The sequence below is a fragment of the Gambusia affinis genome, linkage group LG20 (assembly GCF_019740435.1).
Source record: "Gambusia affinis linkage group LG20, SWU_Gaff_1.0, whole genome shotgun sequence".
Classification (NCBI taxonomy): Eukaryota; Metazoa; Chordata; class Actinopteri; order Cyprinodontiformes; family Poeciliidae; genus Gambusia; species Gambusia affinis.
This window is the reverse complement of record NC_057887.1, coordinates 14,723,230-14,744,930: the sequence shown is the minus strand read 5'-3', so window position 1 is coordinate 14,744,930 and position 21,701 is coordinate 14,723,230. Positions and strand designations below refer to the sequence as shown.

Genomic DNA, 21,701 nt, shown 5'->3' with positions numbered 1-21,701 from the left:
TTTGCCCCACTCTGGTTCTACTCCTGGACAGTGGCTTACTCAGAGTCTCTCCCTACCACTGTCTTAAGCTGACCCTATGTGGATTTTATGCCTCATGCACTATCCATTCTTTTGAACCAACATCAGGAACTTTCCTTCCCAGCATTCCCTGCCTGCCAGGTCTTTATTTGCCCTCTGAAGCATTGCCCCAGTCACAGCAACTGCTCTCAGCAGCTGGATAGCTGACGTGAAGGGATTTGATCCAGCCAGCTTGCCTGCACTTTGCAGCCAAATCCTTGTATTTGCACCGGTTAAATTTGTTTACCGCGTTTCCACTGATTTCCTGAGGGAGAGTAAGCTCACTTGTTTGGACCTTCTTGGTTGCTTGGGACTGCACCACAACATCTGTCCTAAATTCTGTTTCTATCTTTCTGGTGGGAAGATTAGATATCTGTCCAAATCAACTCATATTTTACGACTTACTTGCATTCACAAGATATCTTGAACCTGATGCTACCCTCTGGCTGGTCTTTGCTGGTCTTACAATGCTTTTTCTTTAGTGGAGTTGCCCCCTATGGTGTTATTACTTACGGGCATCCTGCATTCCTCCAGCAGTTCTCGGGTTAAAGTCTTGACAGTAGCCTGCATTTGCTGTACAAATGTAATATTTATTAGATGAAAGACAGCAGAAATAGAAATGATATTTGCTACAGATCTCTTTTGGTCTTGAGAGACCTAAACGTTGGTGAACCTGCCACACTGGACAACCACAACCTAATGGTTCAAAAAACATATCTTCTCAGAAAACGTCATGGGTTAAAGGGTTGTCTGATTTTGCCTCTGACTTATTTGCACTTCCATCCCCACTGATGACAGCAGATGATGTCAAGCTAAATAAAGCATGTCTCCATTATCAACATACTACAGTTCAGAGTCCAGCAATTCCACTGGTTACAATAAAACACGAGCCTATAACTCTTGTTTTCCCATTTTGGATGGTGATCTAACTGGTCTTTGACATAAACACTTCAGGTAGATTCGACACTTAGTGGCTTTCTGAGAGACCAGTAAATATCTTAGATAATTCATGATCCATATACAGACAATAGTATGACTGAGCCTTTGGAGTTGTTTAAATCTCTACTTCAGAACCCTTTTTTTCTTTAACTCTTGATTCAAATAGAGCATGAAACCTTTATAAAAGTTGGTGGTAAATCTTCTTGTTACATGTGCTGAAGTTGACCAAGACAAATCAGATCCAAGGAAGTTAAGTGATTAATTATTTCAGTGTTATTACTATCTAAATTTGTATAATTGTTTTATGTCCAGGACGCACAAATGGGAACTGGGGCCTCTGGTCTCCTTGGTCTGCATGCACAACCACATGTGGTGAAGGCGACATCACACGGGTCCGTATGTGCAATAATCCTCCACCGTCCAAGGGGGCCAAGGGCTGTAAGGGAAACGCTCGAGAGACAAAACCATGCAACAGCACAGTCTGCCCTGGTGAGCACACACACATGATTTCAAAACAGGCCTGGATTACAAGTAAATTATATATTTTCTGATTTTGTGTTTGTAGTTGCAGGAGGCTGGACAGCCTGGAGTGAGTGGTCGCAATGCTCAACTTCCTGTGGTGGAGGCCTTATAAGCCGGCGGCGGGAGTGTTTGAATCCCGCCCCTCAGAACGGCGGGAAACCTTGTGCTGGGGAAGCTACAGATTACGAAGCATGTAACAAACAGCCATGCCCTGTTGGTAAATCAAACCTCGAGCAGCAGATTTTTATGTTTTGTAAGGACGCCCTTGGAAATGAGATGATGCATCTCAAAGGGTTGTCCTTGAAACTAATAAATAAATATTCATTTTAACTGTGAAGGCAAATATAATTCCACAAGCAGACTAAACCTCAAAATTAATGAATAACTCCTTTTTTATTTTGGGAAACATCTTTTAATTAATATTGGCATAAATAAAATACTGAGGTGTTTGTTCTGCTTTTATGCCATTAATGACAAAATAATTAAAACCTTAGAATATATTAGGTTCCACTAACACTATCCTTTCTTTGCTTAAATCTCTTTCAGATCTGTGTTTGCTTTCAAATCCATGTTTTCCTGGGGTGAAATGCACATCGATGAGTGACGGATCTTGGGAATGTGGAGATTGTCCTGTTGGTCTAAAGGGGAATGGCACAGACTGCGAAGATGAAAATGAGGTAAAACAGGGCAGACAACAGACTAGATGACATGAAATCAGCTTTAATTGGTTTTTACTTAGATTTAGAAAAGTAAGTGATCTGAGGAAAATATTTGGTCAGCCCTCTGTAATATCCCCTAAAGAGTTCTTGGCCTAATTTGAGGTCTTTGCTCTTTAGAGGAAAACAGTCTGCAGATCCAAAGTGGTTCCAGTCAGGAGTCACTGACAGCCAAAACATTTTCTTTAGTCTTTGAGTGCATTTTGAGGTATCCCATTTACATATTATTAAACTTATTGTAACAAGCAACATTTTTACCTGCAAGAGAAATACTCTCTCTTTTGCTACTGGCTGTAACACAAGCCCAAACTCTGTGCTCAAAAGTTGGAAGCATCTTGAGGAAAGTCTGAACTCTTTTGCTCTTCTTACTTTCACCCAAAGATTAACATTGAGCATGTTAGTTTACTAAAATTTTTCTAAAATATACATTTCTTCAAGTTTCACAGCCTGTTCCATGGATTATCTTTATTTCAGAGTACTTTTCTGGAAGCAAAAGGTTGATGACATGTTGAAGTAAATTTCTTTAAACTGTCACGTGTATTGAAAAACATTTCACAGTGAGCTTCTCTGTGCTACTGGCTGCAACACAAACTCAAGACATCGTTCTGCTAAGATAACTGCTGAAATGTCTTAAAAATCTTAATTATAATGTAAACATTATCTTTCCCACTGCAGCTTAGACTGAATTTATCAGTTTACTAAAATCTTTATCACATTATATATTTCTGCAGCTCTCACTGCATTCTCTGGCATAGTGCGCATTGATTTCTTTATTTTTTTTTTTCAAAGTACGTTCTCTGTAAGAAACAAGGTTAAAGGATTCTGATTATTTAAAGAGCCTTGACATTTGCATCTTTCATAGCAACGGCTGCGGACGCAGCTCTGACGAGCTAATTAAAGTTTGAGACCTTGGCAACAGTTTTCTGAAAGATCTAATTTCCAGGGGTATTGAAACTTTATGAATAGTCGTCTTTTCTATTTTTTCCCTGTTAGCATAATAAAAGCATGCTATGATGAATTTAAAAATGCTGCCATCTTGATTTTAACCTTTTTTAATGTGGAAATTGTATGTGGGCTGTAAATTTTAAGGAATGATTGGCAGGTAAAGGTTTTTGCTTAAATAACTTTCATCTCTAATTAGGTGTTCTAAAGACATTTTGACTCTCACCATGACACAAATCAGCTTGATCATTAGTTTTAAAAATGTCTCTCAGCTTGACATATTATGAAAGAAACTTTTGTGTGTCTTATTGTTGTTTTACGTGACAAACAGAAAGCAGTGCATAAACATTAAGTGGAAGAACGGTACATGATTTTTAATCTTTTACAAATAATTAAAAAAAACACCAGGCATGCACTAATTAGATTATTTCTAAGGCCAATTTGTTGAGCACCATTTTATCTTTGGTCTTTAAATTGGAATGCATGCCATACTTTTGGATATTTATTTCTAAACACTTTTCAAAAACCATATCATTTACCTTCCAGTTTACATTAGTCATTCAATGATACACTACTGTTGGTGAGTCAAATAAAATTCTGATCAAATATACTAAAGTTTATAATTGAAATGGCACAAAAAGTGAAAAAAGTTCCAAGAGTATGATCTCTTTACCTTTGTGTCTGCAGTGTGAAGTGGATGAGGTGTGTTTTACAAAATGCGTGAACACAGATCCTGGATTCTACTGCCTTCCTTGTCCTCCTCGATACAAAGGCAACCAGCTGTACGGCCTTGGATTGCAGGAAGCCAAGAGAACCAGGCAGGTAAGTGGAATTTTAAAGTCTACTTTTATTTTCCTTTAGCCACAACAAATGTACAACAAAGACTTTTGGACTCTCAATTCCAGGTGTGTGAACCATATAATCCTTGCAAAGAAAACACACACACTTGCCACCAGTTTGCTGACTGCATATACCTGGGCCTGGCATCAGAGGTCTTGTTTAAATGCTCGTGTGCTGTTGGCTTTGCTGGCGATGGCTCTGTGTGTGGTGAGGACTCTGATCTGGATGGTTGGCCCAATCAGAGTCTACCCTGCAAGCAGAATGCCACATATCACTGTGAACAGGTGAGAGAACCCCAAAAAAACAAACAAACAAAAAAACCAATTATGCTTTTTAATCACTGGATGTGTTCTGATTGGCTGCAGGACAACTGCCCCATGCTGCCAAATTCTGGACAAGAAGACTTTGACAAGGATGGACAGGGGGATGCCTGTGATCCTGATGATGACAATGACAACATCCTAGATGAGAGGGTGAGACTGTTTGGCAGCTTCCCAAGCAAACTGCTCTCATTCAGGACTTGACTGCATTGCCAAGTAAATTTCGCCTCACTGTGCTGACATAGTTTACTTTAATTTAAACAAGACAGTGTGCATAAACCTAGGGGAAAATTCCCCCATATTTAGGTTTGTTTAAAAAATTCTACCCAGAGCAAAAAGCACCCAATTTACAAAGACCTAGCACTGTTTGTGACAGGCAGAATATGCGAAAAATGTATTTGTTTTCTAGGCGTTTATAGGCATAAAAGCATTTATGACACCCCTCAAATATTCAGTTTTGTTCACATATTTTAATATCTTTGAAGTCTGAAAAAATTGCCCCTCTCCTCAGTTTCAGCTTTGAGACGTTTGAGGGGTTTCCTGCATGTACAGCCTGTTTCATATCAGCACAAAGCATCTCAGAAGCATAAAGGTCTGGGCTTTGACTCAAGAATTTCCATTTCTTAGTTTTTATGCAACCTTCGGTGGGTTTTCGAGTATGTTTTTGTTCATTGTCACAATTGTAGGCCTCTTTTTATTTTATACAGATGGTTACACATTTTCCTCAAGCACGCTCTGATACTGTGGAATTTATGGTTGATTCTATGATGGTAAGTTGAAAAGATTCTGCTGCACCAAAGTGTCTCCAAACCATAAAACTTCTGCTGTAGGTCCTGTGAAGAAATGTTAGAGGAGTACTGAAGACTTCGTTTAGCAAGCTGCGGTCAACTTTCTATGGAGTGGTAGGGGTGACAAAATTAAACAAATAACTATAAAATGAAAGACACTCATATATCTTGTATTAATTCATTAAATGTATCATAAAAAATATCTAAAACAACAATAATTAACTAAATGTATGATTTAATTATTAAAAACAATTAAATGCATCAATCAATAACTAAATATGGAATTCAATATTTAAATAAGCAATTACATAAATGTCCCATGAAATATGAAAAAGTACCGTTTTAAGTGACCAAATGTCCTTTTGAAGAAAATCTTTATTTATAAATATATTAGATTATTTCATTTCACCTGATATGACAAGCCTATGTGTAATTCTAGCAAATAATACTACTCCCACTGTTGCATTTTTCGTTTACATTTTACAGAAAAGTTTAAAGTCTTTATTGTTTATTGATGTTATTTATAACATGATGTTACAAAATAGGTGCCAATTTCTTGAATGTGGTATGTTTGGTTTACCAAACAATTAGAGCAATCCAAAAACTAGATCAAAATGTCAGCCAATACCACATGTTGAGGTTGAGATTAAGTTGAACTTTTTTTCTTAGCATTTTCTAGGTTATGTTACATTTCACATGCTCTGCCTTCTTCTGTTTTTATTTTGCATCTATTTTTCCCTTCCTCTGTTTTTCTTCACCTGTGTTCAGTTTTACTGCATCATAAATTCAAAGCGTCTGAAGTTGTTTTGCAAGTCTAAGAATCTGAATGTGTTTTTTTTGGCAAAGGACAACTGCCCGCTGACGTACAACCCTCGGCAGTTTGACTCTGACGGGGACGGGGTCGGGGATTCCTGCGATAACTGTCCGTTTGACAGCAACCCGAAGCAGACAGACACAGATGCCAATGGAGAAGGAGATGCCTGCAGCATCGACATCGATGGAGATGGTAAAAGCTATAAAATGGCTTTAAACCTGAGGAACTTTCAACCAACCGTCAAGCTGCCTTCTGACTTTTTCTAATGAGAGTTCAAACTTCTACATTTTGGGAGGGAGCAACTTTTAAAGCTGGAAAACTGCCTGACTGATTGATTCATGGGGACAGTGTGACTGGGAGTGAATGATTAGATTCAGCATATTATAAATAGTTTCACTGTATAAGAATGGGTATATTTCAATTCCAACTGAAAGACATTCAAGTAAAAAAAACAATTGGGGTGTGAATAGCAATATTTGTTTATGGAAAGGTGTCCATAAAAGATAAATAAGGACAAGGATAACATGTTAAATGACTTTTGGTGATGTAATGCTTCACAACTCAATTTATCTTAACTGGGAGAAACAACTATGACTTGCTACATGTAAACAAGAAACAGTCTGCTTGAAGCATTTAACAAAATCAAAATTATAAACATTAAAATATTTTAGGATTTAATTACCTAAATACAAATTGAAATAAAAACTACAGGCAATCTTTTGAGATTTAGGATGATACAGATAATTGTAAGTGGACCATGATTGTTGGTGAACATACATTGCACAAAATACATGTACACCTATAAATGTGAGTAAAAAATCTATTGTAAAATAAGACAAACTAAAAACAAGATAAGGAAGCAATGACGCTGTTTCAGCATCTTATCTTATAAGATGAACTGAGGTGAAGAAATAAAACTGGGGTGTAATAAATTTAAATTTGTCTTTTTACTGTTCCCCTAATTAGAGAAACTGAATGAGCGTGACAACTGTCCTTCTATATACAACACTGACCAGAGGGACACCGATCTGGACGGTGTTGGAGATCAGTGTGACAACTGTCCCCTTCTACACAACCCACTGCAGGTTCCTACCAACACACACACATATTTATACATAGTACAAAAAATCCCAGTGTTTTAATTGAATACAACCACTGTGTAAAAACCGTGGCTGGGCTTGCAGGTTGACTCTGACAGTGACCTGGTGGGGGACTTGTGCGACAACAACGAGGACATCGATGAGGACGGACACCAAAACTCTCTGGACAACTGTCCCTACATTGCCAACAGCAACCAGGCCGACCATGACAAGGATGGAAAAGGAGATGCTTGCGACCATGACGATGACAATGACGGGATCCCCGATGACCGGGACAACTGCAGACTGGTTCCCAATAGAGATCAGCTGGACTCTGATGGTTTGTTTTTCCACAGTTTTTTAAGAGCCATTTAAGTTACCAAAACAACACAAAATGTTGCAATGTTAATGTTAGCTTTTTTTCCATGACAGTGCTAGGGCTAACAACATTTAACTATAGAATTGCTTCAGATACAACAAAGTGGGACTTCAGTGCAACGCTAATTGAACCTTGTGTCTCTTTACTAAGCTTCACATATAGGCAGCTATTACTCACTCACTGAATGTCAGAACGATACTGTTTCTGTGGTTCTTGCAATAACTCATAAAAAACGTAAATTTTACAAATAAAGAGACCAAAATAATGTCCTTTGTTTGAGAACCGTCTCAGAATGTGCAAAACACAACAAGTGAACTCAACAGTCCCTTAGCTACAATGTCAGCCAGCATTACCACTAAATAGCCTCCGGAAATATATCCCGTTTTCTACACAATACGAATCGCAAACTGCATAACCTTACGTGACTCACCAGTTGAAACTCAATTTAATTACCTCTTAAACTCTTAAAGATAGTTAATGCATAAGCATCAAAATATATTTTATTGACCTGTGATATAGGCAAAATGAGATACACAAGTTGAGCTTCATTTAGCATTTAAAAGGAAGGTTTATTCTTCTTCTGTGTCCTTTACCTTCTCTACTCCATGAATGTGACATAACTGAAATAACATTAAAGAACTTATCACAATGAGAAATCAAAGATAGAAAAATAAAAATAATGTTGGGGTGCCTTTTTTATACCTAGTGTTTTCATTAGCAATAACGCTTCCCAACATCAAAGACTTGAAACTTATCTTGAAATTTATCTTGAAACCAGATAAATTCTTAAAATACCAGTGGAAATATGCAAGACACAGTCAGTGATTCTAGGAATTGCTTGGCTGTTCCAATGTCAATAAAGATTTTTCCACTGAATATTAAGAAGAGTTCATGCATTCTTTGTAAAATATAAATCATAACAAAAGAGTTGTTTTTGTTTTTGAAAGTTAATACTCATTTTACATTGCTTTATTGTCTTTTGAGTATGTCTGTGAGGGGTGTGAATGAACAGGGCCTTAACTTTATGCATTTAGTAAGTTTTTCCTGATGCCAAAAATAATTGAAAATAAATTCAATAAAATCTTCATAAATCTCAAGCTACTTTTTAATAAAGGCCTGTACAGTCCAGATCACTTTAAAAAGTTGTGAAATATAAAAATCATATGGAAACAGCCACTGTTATCTTGAAGTTCTTACACTGGGACTGATTGATAGGCAAATACTTAATAGAAAAGTCATTATGTGTCATGTGTCAAATTCCAGGGTTTTTTTTCCAGGTAATCTTGACGGTCTCACAATATAGTGCCCTGGGCAGTTTGGTTCAAGTTCCAAACTACATAACTTTATGAGTTAGTTCTTTCTGTTCTCTCTGTGCATTGATTCTCAGGTGACGGCAGTGGAGATGCATGCTTTGACGACTTTGACAACGACAGTATTCCGGATGCACTGGATCCCTGTCCTCTCAACCAAGATATTGGGGCGACAGACTTCAGGAAGTTTCAGGGCGTATTACTGGACCCCAAAGGCACCACGCAGTCTGACCCTTTGTGGGTGATTCGCAGTCAAGGGACAGAGCTGCTGCAGAAAGCCAACTCTGACCCTGGAATTGCTTTAGGTGAGTTATGAAAACAGGCAATAGTCGCAATATGGTTAAGCAAGAAAGCTAATATATCTACATTTGAATAGGGTATGACAAGTTCAGCTCTGTGGACTTCAGTGTGACATTTTATGTGAATACCAACCGTGATGACGATTATGCAGGGATTGTGTTTGCTTATCAGTCCACTCGTCGGTTCTACGTTGTCATGTGGAAACAGGTGAGGCTTGTATGTTGATTTTAACAAAGAAACCTTTCACGGACATTACTAACGTTGCATAAATTGTTCATCAACTGCACCGTGAAGACTTAAATCAAAAACCACTCTTAAAATTATCTTCACAATTACCCCTTTAATTCAGTATTAACCTTCTATTTCTTTTTATATTACAGCTTTCATTGGCAGAAAAAAATGTCAGGGTTAACATTACAAAATACTTTATGCTCGTCTTTCTTCTTTTTTTTTATCAACAATCCTCTCTCTCAAACATAGTGTTAAATAGCCTTCACTTGTCAGTTTATTATCATTCCTTCTTTGCATACAGGTGTCTCAGGGTTACTGGGAGCAGAGGCCCTCCAAAGCTTTCGCCACAGCAGGATTGTCAATAAAACTGGTCCATTCCAGCACAGGACCAGGGGAGTACCTGCGTAATGCTCTGTGGCACACTGGAAACACAAGACACCAGGTAAAATCTAACATTTTGAACAACCCTTTAAATCCAAAAATAACTCAAATAAAAAGGGTCCAGTTCCTGTCAAACAAGACGTTAAAGTATCTTGGTTCTTCAGTGATGGTAGAATGGAGAATTACATTGTCTGGAGCCTCATCTACTGTAATTTGGAATCACACTCTGGTATTCTGAAGATTGAGATAAGCCAAAAAGGAAAGCTCTCGATTTAATGGTTCGTCTAAGTTCCAACCATCACTTATGATCACGAGATTTGGATCTACCACAACAAGATCCCAAATAAAAGCAGTTGTGCTGAGCTTCCTCCCTACAGAGGCTGGGCTCACTCTAAGAGATGAGATGAAGAACAATGTTATCTGGAGTTTGTTGAGGTAAACCCAATGCTCCTGCGTATCGAAAGACACCAGTAAATCTGGATCAGGCATCCGATCAGGACTCTTCCAAAAGACTCCCAAGATTTTCCAGAAACCTCTCAATGGGAGAATACTTAAAAATTTACTTGGATAAATCATAGATTTGAAATAAGGTAATTAAAAAAAGTAGGGCTTTATTGGGTAAATCAAGAGTTAATATTCTACTTGTGACTAAAGAAATTATCTCTAGCTTAAGTTCTGGTGTTTTAAAAACAAACTTTTGAGAACAAAAGTTGTGTCTGTTTCAGGTCAGGACATTGTGGCATGACCCCAATAAAATTGGCTGGAAGGACTACACAGCATATCGCATGCACCTTATACACCGACCCAAGACCGGGTTCATCAGGTACAGTAAAGGTTATTATGGGCTATTGATTTTTCAGTGAAACAGACCTTCAGCCCTCTAGTACTTATACTAAAAACTAAGCTGCCATGTGTGACTTACTTATTTGGAAACCTTGTTAAATTGAATAGATTCTCCAGCTTGTCGTTATAGGAAATTCTTAACAGGACAACAGAGATTTTAGATTTGGCTAGATTCAGTTCTAGATTTTTACTGTTCTTAGCCTTGGAAATATCATCCATCTCTAGGAGTTATTTTTATGATAACGGCGTAATCCACTTCTTCTGGTGTACTCGGTTCACCCCAACCTAAAACATCTGCTTCATCTTAGTTCTTCCTCTCATTAATGACTTTTGAAAAGCGTAAAAGACAAAATGAAAAACAACCTTGTGAAATGAGGTATCTGTGCTATGTGTTGTTTCCATGCAGATGTTGGAATTATCAAAACCACAGAATCCCATAGCTTTAGAAGGAGAAAAAATCTTTTCTGCTGCCATGTCTACTTAATCAAATTTAAAGCAAACAATAAGCACTTGTCATGCATTCTAGGTACTGAATGATTGCACTTGTACAAAGTAGCACTTTAAAAAGGTGAGGCTGAAAAGAAGCTTGTACTCCTTGATTTTAAGACGCCTATTTTGATTGACATTTCTGAATAAGTGCTCTGAGTCTTTTGTATATTCTTATAGAAGTACAATACATGTTTAGAACCTACAGTATCCAGAAAAAAATAGTAACTTTTGCTTTATAGTCTACTTGATGTTGTACAGTTAGGAAAGAATGTTAGATCATTGACATGCGTAAGTACACACTACATTGGTGGTGGTTGTAATGGTTGAATACATATTGAAATATTACGTATTTTTTTCTATGTTCAACAAGTAACACAGAAGTTGTCTTTTGTTATGTATTAAAATACAAAATAAAATGCCAGTTTGCATTTGTTGTTGGAGAATTGCATTGAATTTTTATTTTCTTGAGTTGTTAGATCAAACAACTCTTGGGAGGGAAGCAGTCTTGGTCACATCTCGACAGTCAAGCAACTAGTGTTACTCCTAAGACAGCAATTTTACATTAAATCTTGGGTCATTGTTTAGAGTTTAATTTGATTACTTGATTACTTGTTGTGGCCAGTTTCTCTATGTAGAAAGTTTACATTTGAAGCATAAATGTTCTTAGTTACAATGTAAGTTTCGGCAGTTGGTTACCAAATGAATGAATAACTCATACTTGCCCAGTTTTCACCTGTGTTGTGCTCTTGTTGCAGGGTGGTTGTGTATGAGGGCAGGGGCATTCTGGCTGACTCAGGGGCAGTTTATGACCACACCCTGGCTGGAGGCAGACTGGGACTGTTTGTCTTCTCCCAGGAACAGGTCATCTTCTCAGATCTAAAATATGAGTGCAGAGGTAAGATGTCCAACCATCTATTTTCTCTCACCACTCATCACTGTTGGTAGCTAATGATTAAAACTTGCACTGAAAAAAAACTTGAACTTCTTCCAATTTTTGTTCTGACAAACGTCAGTGTATTTTTAAGGATTGTATGATGGACCAACATAAAGACATGCAACATTATGAAGCAGACAGAAGACAAAACTTTTTTAAAAATTACAAACAAAAATATATGGATATGAAAATACTAACTAATTTATAAAGAACTCTAAAACCAAATTAACGTGAATAGTAATTTATACTTCTACCCACTCCTTTGAACGTGTGAATATACTTTATTACTGTTCTTCTTTTGTTTGCTTTTTTAATGTATTTTTTATGCATATAACTTTGATTATTCTTTTATTACACTACGTTCGATAAACTCTAACTCAAACTCAAAACTCTGGAAGAGTGGCATGCATTTGTATTAGGCATACAAGGAGTAATATGTTGAACAAAGACCTTTTGCCACTAGTCTTTAGCTTTGCAACATGATCTCAATTTGAATGAGGTCTGGACAATGACTAGGTCTTTCTAACACACAAATATGCTATGATCTAAGCCACTCCATTCCTCTGAATGGTTTTCTTCAGGATTGCCTTGTATTTAGCTTCATCAGTCTTCTCATCAGCTCTGACTAGTGTCCCTGTTTCTGCCGAAGCAAAGCCTCTATAGCACGATTAAATCACTACCATGTTTCACTCTGAGGTTGGTGCACTCAGGGTGATGTGGACTGTTAGTATTCCTCCACACGCAGTATCTTTATGAGGGCTAAATGTTCGATTTTGGTCTCAACTCTTGAGCACCTCCTGAAGGCAGCTGATTGGACTGAATTTTATTTATAAAGACCAGAGTAAAGTGGAAAATATATAAACATATGCCACAGTTTTCACATTTTGATTTGTAAAAGATTTTAAAAACAATGAACTTGTTTCCTTCAACTCCACAATTCTAAGCTACTTTGGGTTAAGCTCAATAAAATCCAATAAGATGCACAGAAAAATATGTTAAAGAGTTACGAATAGCCTTAAAAAGGCATGAAAATATTAAAGCAACAGATATCCGTAGTGGTGTCGAGGTATGTTATACAGCCTTACATAGTTTGTAAAACTAGTGTATAATGGAGTAAAAGTCTGAAGCAGAAAATGGAAATATTTCACCGATGTAAAAAGCATAGCATGAGGGCTCTGAATTATTGCTTCAGATCATTGCGCCTTTGAAGTCATGTCATTGATCTGGCTTTCTTTTTGATTCTCAGACAACTGAAGCACTTTTTGGGATGTTCAGGATGCTGCACAGAAAACAGCCAGAGACCCACAACAAAAACACAAAGAATTTTATTACAAATGGAGGCGAGAAGGAGACAACAGGATACACCAGTTTTCTTTTATCCTGCTAACACTATCTGTTAGTGACCATCATCTATCTATCTGTCAGCTTTTTATGCAACAGTATTGATTCCAGTCTGTCTCATTCGCTGTATATTACTCCTCTGGCAGCGTGTCTAATGACACTTCTTGTTGCTTTTTATTTGCGCCTTCCTAATGGTTGTAAATAATTATTTATTGTGAGAGGCCAGATATAAGACAGGTGAAAATGATGACCGAGTAAACTGGGCACATGTTTGGTGGTAACTTATCAATAAAAAAATGTTTTTTAATCAACTGCTTTCGTTTTATGATTTTTCTTTTGGCTGATGACGCCATAGTGCGTGACGCTAAAACGCGCACGATGCTGTAGACGTGGTCTCTCGCACCCTCTGGTGGGAAATAAAGTTATTGCATATTAGAAGATGAACATTGGAAAATCTTAGGGTAAAGAATCCAGTTTCTTATACGTAAGAAAATATTGTAGAGCTTAGACCAATGCTCCAAATTTCTGGGTGTATAAAAGTCAACAATGGAAATATAAGTTCACAATAAAGATAGGAGCAGGTCAGGCCACCAAAATTTTACATACTCAACACAAACGAGTATAAGCTATTTATGTATAGGTCATTGGTTAGAGTTTATCTTACAGAATCAAGAGAAAAATGTGCCAATATCCAAGAGGTACTGAGCCTCATCCACCTAAAAATTTCTCAGAAGCACTTTTAAATCAGACATTTATGCACATCAGTCCGATATGAAGACACAATTTGTTTCATAGAAACATGAGTTTGATCAAAACTGCTGAAGCAGAATTTCTTGAATGAATCTTTTTAACATGCTTTTTCCAATTTTAAAGCTTTTATTTACAGCTTATTTTTTTTTATTTTTCAGTTTAAAATAATTTTTTCTAGTTTCAAAATTGTTTTTTAAGGGTACATTTTATGGCTTCAATTTAGTTCCGTAGTCATGCACAGTCAATTATTTTCTAGGCCTTTTTGGCACACCACATTTTCCCGCTTTTATGTGCTAAAAACAATGCCCTAATTTTCTTAGCTACTTTATGCACCACTTTATGTTAAGTTATATAAAAATACCAATTAGACATTACACTTTGTAATTATGACATATCATAATGTAAAAATGGCCTAACATTCCTGAGGTATGTCTCCACAGAAAGAGATAGCAGAGGAAAACACTCCATTAGCTAAACTTAAAAATTAACATTAGCATGATAACGTTTAAGTCAAGTCAAAGCAGTGCAAATAACTCAGCAAGATGATACACCAAACTTACTGGGTAAACTGTAAAAAAACAACATAAAAACCCGATAATAGTCGATAATAGTTTAAGTTTTATCGAAAGCAAAACTTAAAGTATGCTTTCGATAAATTTGATAAACTTGCTGTTATTTTGTTGTAATGCCTAACATAACTAAGACGGAGGACCTGCAGGACTAGTAAATCTGCGTCTCTAGAGAAAACTGATCTGATGAAACAAATCCTTTGTTGCGTCTGACTTGAAACGCAATACCCGTTTAACCGGTTTGAAGAGAGCGTGCGCTCCCATACACACATACAGCCGCGCTCTACCTGGTAAGGTGAGTGAATGACGTCACGCCACCGGCTTCCAATAAGAGATGAAGAATGAGGAAGAGTCCGGACACTGGGTAGAGAAGGACATAAGATACAGAGATGGAATAAAACAACCTCTTCGTTTAATTAGTTTGATTAAATAAGACGGATTCAGAATAAGTTAAGAATTGGCGCTTTACTGTGTGATGGTATTCGGACGCATTCGAGACTGGTGCGCTCACTTCGCGGAGCGGCACCAGTCTGAGATCAACTTTGCGCTGCTGATCGTTTCTTACATCCTCTACCTCGTCATCGGTGCGGGAATCTTCTCCGCCATCGAGCTGCCCTATGAACACGAGCTTCGGCAGGAGCTGAAAGCGGCCAGGCAGGAATTCCTGAGCAACAACACCTGCGTGTCCGACGCGCAACTGGAGGAGCTGCTGGCTCGAGTGCTGGAGGCCAGTAATTATGGGGTGTCCGTCCTTGGTAACGACACCATACTGAACTGGGACTTCGTGTCCTCTCTGTTCTTCACCAGCACCGTGCTGACCACAACGGGTGAGCTAAAATTTGACTTTTTGGGGTTCCCTTTAAAACGGAGGGATTCTGTAACTATGTTGACCCGCACATAGTTTAATATTTGAGGCCCGAGAAACCTAAAACAATTTATTATTTATTATTTTTCCTTATTTTTTCCAGGGTTTGATAAGAAAACCCAATGCAAAAACAAATCTACAGTATGGGGGATGTTTTCAAGCAATGTTGGTTTAGATTCTATAGTTCTATGGTTTAGATTCTCCTTATTTATTTATTATTTATTTAACACGTCTTTTCAGATCTGACCACACATTCTCTGTCGGATTAAAACCAGGGCTTTGTGATTGCCACACTAAAACATTTACTTTGTTTGGCTTAAGCCACTTTGTTACCACAATGGCTCAATGCTTACAGTAAATGTCCATCTGTAAGATCCATTTAAAGCTGATGTCTTTAGATGTTGCTTCAATATTTCCACACAATTACTGGATAATCTTACACCATAATAGTGTTCTTTCCTCATGTTGTAATCTATTTTATAAGGCTTATCAGCTCCTCCAACTGCAAAGAAGCTCCACAACATGATTATGCCACCCCCATACTTTACAGATGGGACAATGTTACCAGGTTTACACCCTTTTCCTCCAAAGGAAACAATGGAGGAAACAAACAATGCCCAGGCAGTTCCACCTTAGTTTCATCAGACCACAGGACAATAATGAAGGTCTTGCAATTTAGCTTTTGTTTTTTATGTTTCTTTCGGTTCTTTCAGCCCGTGTACATGAAGGACACACTTTACTGTTGATATATTTATAGATGCATTGATATGGATGTACACATTTCAAACCAAAACATATGAATCTCTGGAACACAGAACGTCTCTCCCTCCTGAATGGTATGATGGTTGGACATTCCCATCATGTCTATGTTTGTGCGTAATTATATTAACAGACGAACCAAGCACCTTCAAGTACCTGGAAATTGTTCTCAAGAATGAACCAGACTTGTGCAGCTCCACAGTTATCTTCCTGATAACTTGGATGATATCTTTTGACTGTACAGTTGTGTCAAACCAGAAAACAGTGATCAAGGTGTGGCCTTAAAATACATCCACAGGTGTGCCTCCATGTCAGTTTTCCACTCAACTTTTCATCAATATCCCTGAATGCAGCATTTTAGAACAGTTTTCATTTTTAACAGTTAACTTTTCTGGTTTACTCTTCTTGTGGTGGGTACAAATAAACATCTGATAGGCAACTGTCAAGTCAGCTGTTTTCCTGATGATCTGTGGTCATAACATTTAAAAAAAATAATTGTTTTATTGACCCTATGTGTGTTTTTTTTTATTAGGTACTAAACAGACTTTGCTAGTGTACATATGTTTTATGTTTTTGAATTTAATTACTTAAATCATTTTATTTTTTGACTGCATTGTAGCTTTTTGAGGTGTACCTACAACTTAACTGAGACCTATAGAATCTAAACCAACATTGCTTGAAAACATCCCCCATACTGTAGATTTGTTTTTGCATTGGGTTTTCTTATCAAACCCTGGATACAGACAACACATGATCATTTTTTATCTGTTAAAGGTGAGGAGATAAACTTCCCCCCATCAGTGAATGTGAATAAGCACAAACACAACTCAAGTGATAACAAGGACATTTTCTTAGAGTTTTAGAGGAGGTTGTTGGGCCTGTCTGTGAAAACAGAGCTGATCTGAGTTCTGGATTTACCTGTTCATCTGCCCTCAGCTTTGGGTATGACCTGTTAAAAGTGAATAGTGGCCAAAAGAATGGTTTATGGGAGTGACTAAAGGAGGCCTGCAACCAGGCACATGTAAGAACCCTTGAGGATGCTGGAAGTTTCAAAAGGAAGGAACTATTTATGGAAAGCCATTTTCAAATACAATATGTCATATGAGTGTAATCCACTAATATCAAACCACCTACATCTAACACAAACTAAGCATATGATCTTAGAAAATGTAGTGTTTTCATCATACTCTTCTTTCAGGCAGTGTAAACAACAAAAGCAAAGCTCCAAGCTGCCTTAAGCTAAGGAGATCAAGTATTTTGATGTACTGTTCTTGAGTGATGGTAGGGTGGAGCAAGGAAGGAGTGAAACTTATTGGGACCTTGTGTACAGTAAAGTGGGATGTTGTCCTGCTTTTTTGCATGTCATCTCATTGTTGTTTGTGGAAAGCTTCTCCTATGATTACATGGCACTGCTGATGACACTTTTTTTTTGTCTTATAAGGTTACGGCCACAGCGTTCCTCTATCGGATGTAGGGAAGGCATTCTGTATCTTCTACTCCCTCATCGGCATCCCCGTTACCCTCTTCTTCCTCTCCGCCATAGTAGAGAGGCTGGTGGAACTGATGTCCCGACGCCCAGTGTCCTACTTTCACCGACGGTGGGCCATGTCAAGACCGAAGCTGGCCGTAATTCACGCTACTTTGCTCAGCATCATCATGGCTCTACTCTTCATCTTAATCCCCGCCTGGATCTTTTTCTCCTTGGAAAAAGACTGGAACTTTCTGGAGTCTCTGTATTTCTGCTTCATCTCACTGACGACCATAGGCCTCGGGGATTATGTCCCGGGAGAAACTCATAGTAAAGAGGACAACCCACATCCACAACTGTATAGGCTGGCTATAACAGGTGAGGAAATGTGCAACACTATTTGATAAATTAAGAAACAAAAAAAAAAAAGGTGTTTTAATCTCTAAAAAATATTTAATACAAGAGTATTGTCTGTTTTCTCCATAGACATTTGAAACTGGAAGTCCACACTTTATTTAATCTTATAATTTAATATTTTTGCTAAGTTTAGCTGATTTTATTCATGGATTCCAATTTAAACATTATAAATTACTAATATTCAACACAACAAACTGGATTTGACTTCTGTTTGCAAATAAAAAGGCCAGTTACTGCTGTATTATAATTTAAAGTCAACGGAAAATATGCAGTGTAGAGAAGACAGAAACAAAATAAAAACTATCCTGTTCCCTTTGGTGGAAATGATGGGTAAAAACCAACTTCTGTTAATTACCATGATCCCTGCAGTAGAAATGACGGGATGGGGGGGAAGAACGGCTCCAAGAAAATACGGCGGTCCCTACAATGGAAAAAACGGTGGGAAAACGACAGCTACAGAATAGTACCTTGGTTCTTGTAGTGGAAATAACAGAAGTAGAAGAATAACCTTCAAAATCTAGACTGGCCTCTGAATTGTAAATGACAAGTAGAAAAATTGTTCAATGAAGCTATTCTAGCTCCTTCCATTGTAAGGAGAGCAGTAGAATAATTTCCTCAGAAAACTACCATATTTCTTATAGTGGAAATGCTCCCTTGGTTCAGTACAACATAACAGAGATACACCTCTAAAATCAACAACAGCAGTAGGGTGGATCCGGGGTGTAGTCAGTGGCCATGTTTTTTAAAATTGTAGCTCACTGCCCATGATGTTACTACAGCCTTAGGTAACCATATAGGTTGTGATACCATAAGCATTCAGGAAGTTACCTGAATGCATTCAGGAAGTTACCTGAATGCATTCAGGAAGTTACCTGAATGCATTCAGGAAGTTACCTGAATGCATTCAGGAAGTTACCTGAATGCATTCAGGAAGTTACCTGAATGCATTCAGGAAGTTACCTGAATGCATTCAGGAAGTTACCTGAATGCATTCAGGAAGTTACCTGAATGCATTCAGGAAGTTACCTGAATGCATTCAGGAAGTTACCTGAATGCATTCAGGAAGTTACCTGAATGCATTCAGGAAGTTACCTGAATGCATTCAGGAAGTTACCTGAATGCATTCAGGAAGTTACCTGAATGCATTCAGGAAGTTACCTGAATGCATTCAGGAAGTTACCTGAATGCATTCAGGAAGTTACCTGAATGCATTCAGGAAGTTACCTGAATGCATTCAGGAAGTTACCTGAATGCTTATGGAGCTGACCACAAACCTCTCTATTTTCTATTCTGATGTTATTCATGTTGCTAAATTAAGGGTCAGTTCTTGGGACTTTTATATAGCAGGCATTTCTTTTTATTTAACTTTGACAACATGTGATCGTCTCTGGTTCAAAGCCTAAGATACGTAACCTAATCTGAAGGGGCTTGTTCTACACTGAACAGAGATCTGTTGAAATAAGACAGCAGTTTGTTTCAAATAAATGCTGTTTTTGTGAAAACCCAAAAATAACAATTCCCATGTTTTAAATTTACACTAAATATTAGGTTAAAGTTGCCTGATTTATTTTACACTGATTACACATCATTGCTGTGATGATTCTGTCTATTTATTTACTACCTGTATTTGTATAGTGCTTTTTCAAGTCCAGAGGACAAAAAGATGGATCTCATATTTGTGAGATCTGTTCAGTTATTCATCCGTTCATGCACATGGTGCATGGTGATGGCGGCTACTCTAAGGCAGTCTGACAGAAGCAAAGCTCTATGCACCAGCACAACCATGCCCTCTGACCACCACCAGCAGGCATAGTGGGTCAAGTGTCTTGCCCAAAGACACAACAGAGGCGAAAGGAGGGTGGAACAAACTGCCCACAATTGCAGAATGTACTCCTACCACCATCGTTGTCATTATCTTATTGTGTTTAACACTTCTTACTTCCAGCATCTGACATGTTTCTGTTTTTGCACCAGTGTAGATATATTTTACAACATCAAAAGTGAAAACATGGTAAAAAAAAATGCCGCAATTTCTTCAATTTTTCATTTTTTGCTTACCTTTTTATTACTCCAGGTTTAAGAGTTCTAAAAAGTGAGCTTTACTCTTTGTTTGCCAGATCATAGCTTGGTTTGGTTAGTCACACTGTTCTTAGCCTCTTCACACCCTCACTGTCTCCTTCTGTTTGCTCTTTCAGTTTACTTGCTGCTGGGCTTGGTGTGCGTCCTGGTGGTGTTGGAGACCTGCTACGAGCTTCCCCAGCTCAAACTCCTCAGACGAAGGTTTTACAAGGAAAGGCTTCGGGAGTTGGACTCCGAAACCACTAACATCATCAGTCATGATCAACTCAGCGACCAGAAGCCCGACCCTGCAGATAAAATGGACACTCAGTTGCCAGTCATCTCTTCTGTCTCACAACAGGCCGATACGTTTAGCCAGAATGGCACGTCAACGCCTTACACTCCAGCTTCAGGAACCACTGTTAATGGAAAGCTGTGATAACAGCTGACAGCAACATCAGGGTGTGGTGGAAGTTAATGAACTTGTTTATGAACTTTTCTTTCGTACTCCTGCTTTGTTAGTACAGAAGCATGACGTATCTACAGACAGTAGACACTTAGCGGAGTTAAGATTGTTTAAAAAAACTGACTGCTCCCTGCCAACACCAACACGGACGTGTTGTGGAAGGAGGAACCACCCGCTGACTCTTGGCATGGTATTGTTTTCTCCTGTGTTGCTTTTATTCAACTGCAGATAGAGATCACAGAGGAAGGGCCCGGCTTCAGAACGGAGGGAAACCTCACAAGTTTCCAACTGTAAAGTCTTCATGCTTTGACTCTAAAGCAGCAAAGCCAGTTCTAGAGGATTTCATATACATTCCTGACATATATTTGCATAGGGAATTTGCCTTCTTGGAAACAGCAAAGCCAATGGAGTCGGAGGAATCTGTTACTGTGTGTTATCTCATTCAGGTGTTCCAGGAAGGAGATCAATTGTTGGCAATGAATAAATATTTCAGTTCCTGGTTTCTTTTAGAGGAGGATCAGCCTTTGCATGTAGAAAAAGCTACACTGCAATGTACAAGATATGCCACTAGAGGGCAGTACTTTCATATTGCAGAAAGAAGTCTTTCAAATGAAGATATGGATGCACATGTTGTGCAGCCCATAATTTCATGAAGGAAGTGCTAAATTGCTGCTGCTTTGAACTGAATGTCACAGTTGATGTTTTTGTGTTCTACGCCTGTAATCATTTGTATTTGAGTAAAGAGAAAGTTTGCCCTCACTTCCAGACAGCAATTTTCTGTTGTTATTGTCGATTTTCTGGTTAGAGGGCTTTAATATACACACAACTACAAAATTGTTATCATAAAATTCACCTAATCTTCTGAGTATAAAATAGATCTTGAAACATAAACATAGTGCATGGATGTTGAGTTTTTATGCAATGCCTTGCAAAAGTATTCCTACAATAAATAGAAAAAAATTTTTTGTTGTAGTTTTAAAAATATTTCACAATTAAAATTATGAGAGGTGTTGTATGCATGTGTATTCAGCCTCTTGTGGCTTTCTTCCTGCAACTGTTTGATAAAGGCCAAATATGTAGAATACATAACTAAATAATCCTGGCTGTATCTCTAATTAACGCTT

General features: G+C 37.9%; 2 protein-coding genes across 3 annotated transcripts in view; both read left to right on the top strand.

Moving 5' to 3' along the window:
- The window catches only part of LOC122823802 (thrombospondin-2-like), a 38,244-nt gene extending 24,748 nt beyond the window's left edge, over positions 1-13,496 (top strand). For both annotated transcript variants that reach the window (XM_044103805.1, XM_044103806.1), the window contains 15 exons: positions 1,309-1,485; positions 1,562-1,735; positions 2,065-2,195; positions 3,864-3,998; positions 4,082-4,300; positions 4,382-4,489; positions 5,971-6,130; positions 6,905-7,023; positions 7,123-7,357; positions 8,784-9,011; positions 9,083-9,213; positions 9,539-9,679; positions 10,344-10,441; positions 11,706-11,845; positions 13,131-13,496. In XM_044103805.1, coding sequence (XP_043959740.1) covers positions 1,309-1,485; positions 1,562-1,735; positions 2,065-2,195; positions 3,864-3,998; positions 4,082-4,300; positions 4,382-4,489; positions 5,971-6,130; positions 6,905-7,023; positions 7,123-7,357; positions 8,784-9,011; positions 9,083-9,213; positions 9,539-9,679; positions 10,344-10,441; positions 11,706-11,845; positions 13,131-13,138 — 2,204 coding nt within the window. In that variant the 3' untranslated portion in view covers positions 13,139-13,496. The remainder of the gene's footprint in view (positions 1-1,308; positions 1,486-1,561; positions 1,736-2,064; positions 2,196-3,863; positions 3,999-4,081; positions 4,301-4,381; positions 4,490-5,970; positions 6,131-6,904; positions 7,024-7,122; positions 7,358-8,783; positions 9,012-9,082; positions 9,214-9,538; positions 9,680-10,343; positions 10,442-11,705; positions 11,846-13,130) is intronic.
- Positions 13,497-14,896: 1,400 nt separating this feature from the next.
- LOC122823801 (potassium channel subfamily K member 1-like) lies at positions 14,897-21,592 on the top strand. Its single transcript, XM_044103804.1, has 3 exons — positions 14,897-15,371; positions 17,610-18,014; positions 20,249-21,592. Exons 1-3 carry the CDS (start codon positions 15,020-15,022, stop codon positions 20,548-20,550), a joined length of 1,059 nt encoding a protein of 352 aa, XP_043959739.1. The 5' UTR covers positions 14,897-15,019; the 3' UTR covers positions 20,551-21,592.
- The last annotated feature ends 109 nt before the right edge of the window (positions 21,593-21,701 follow it).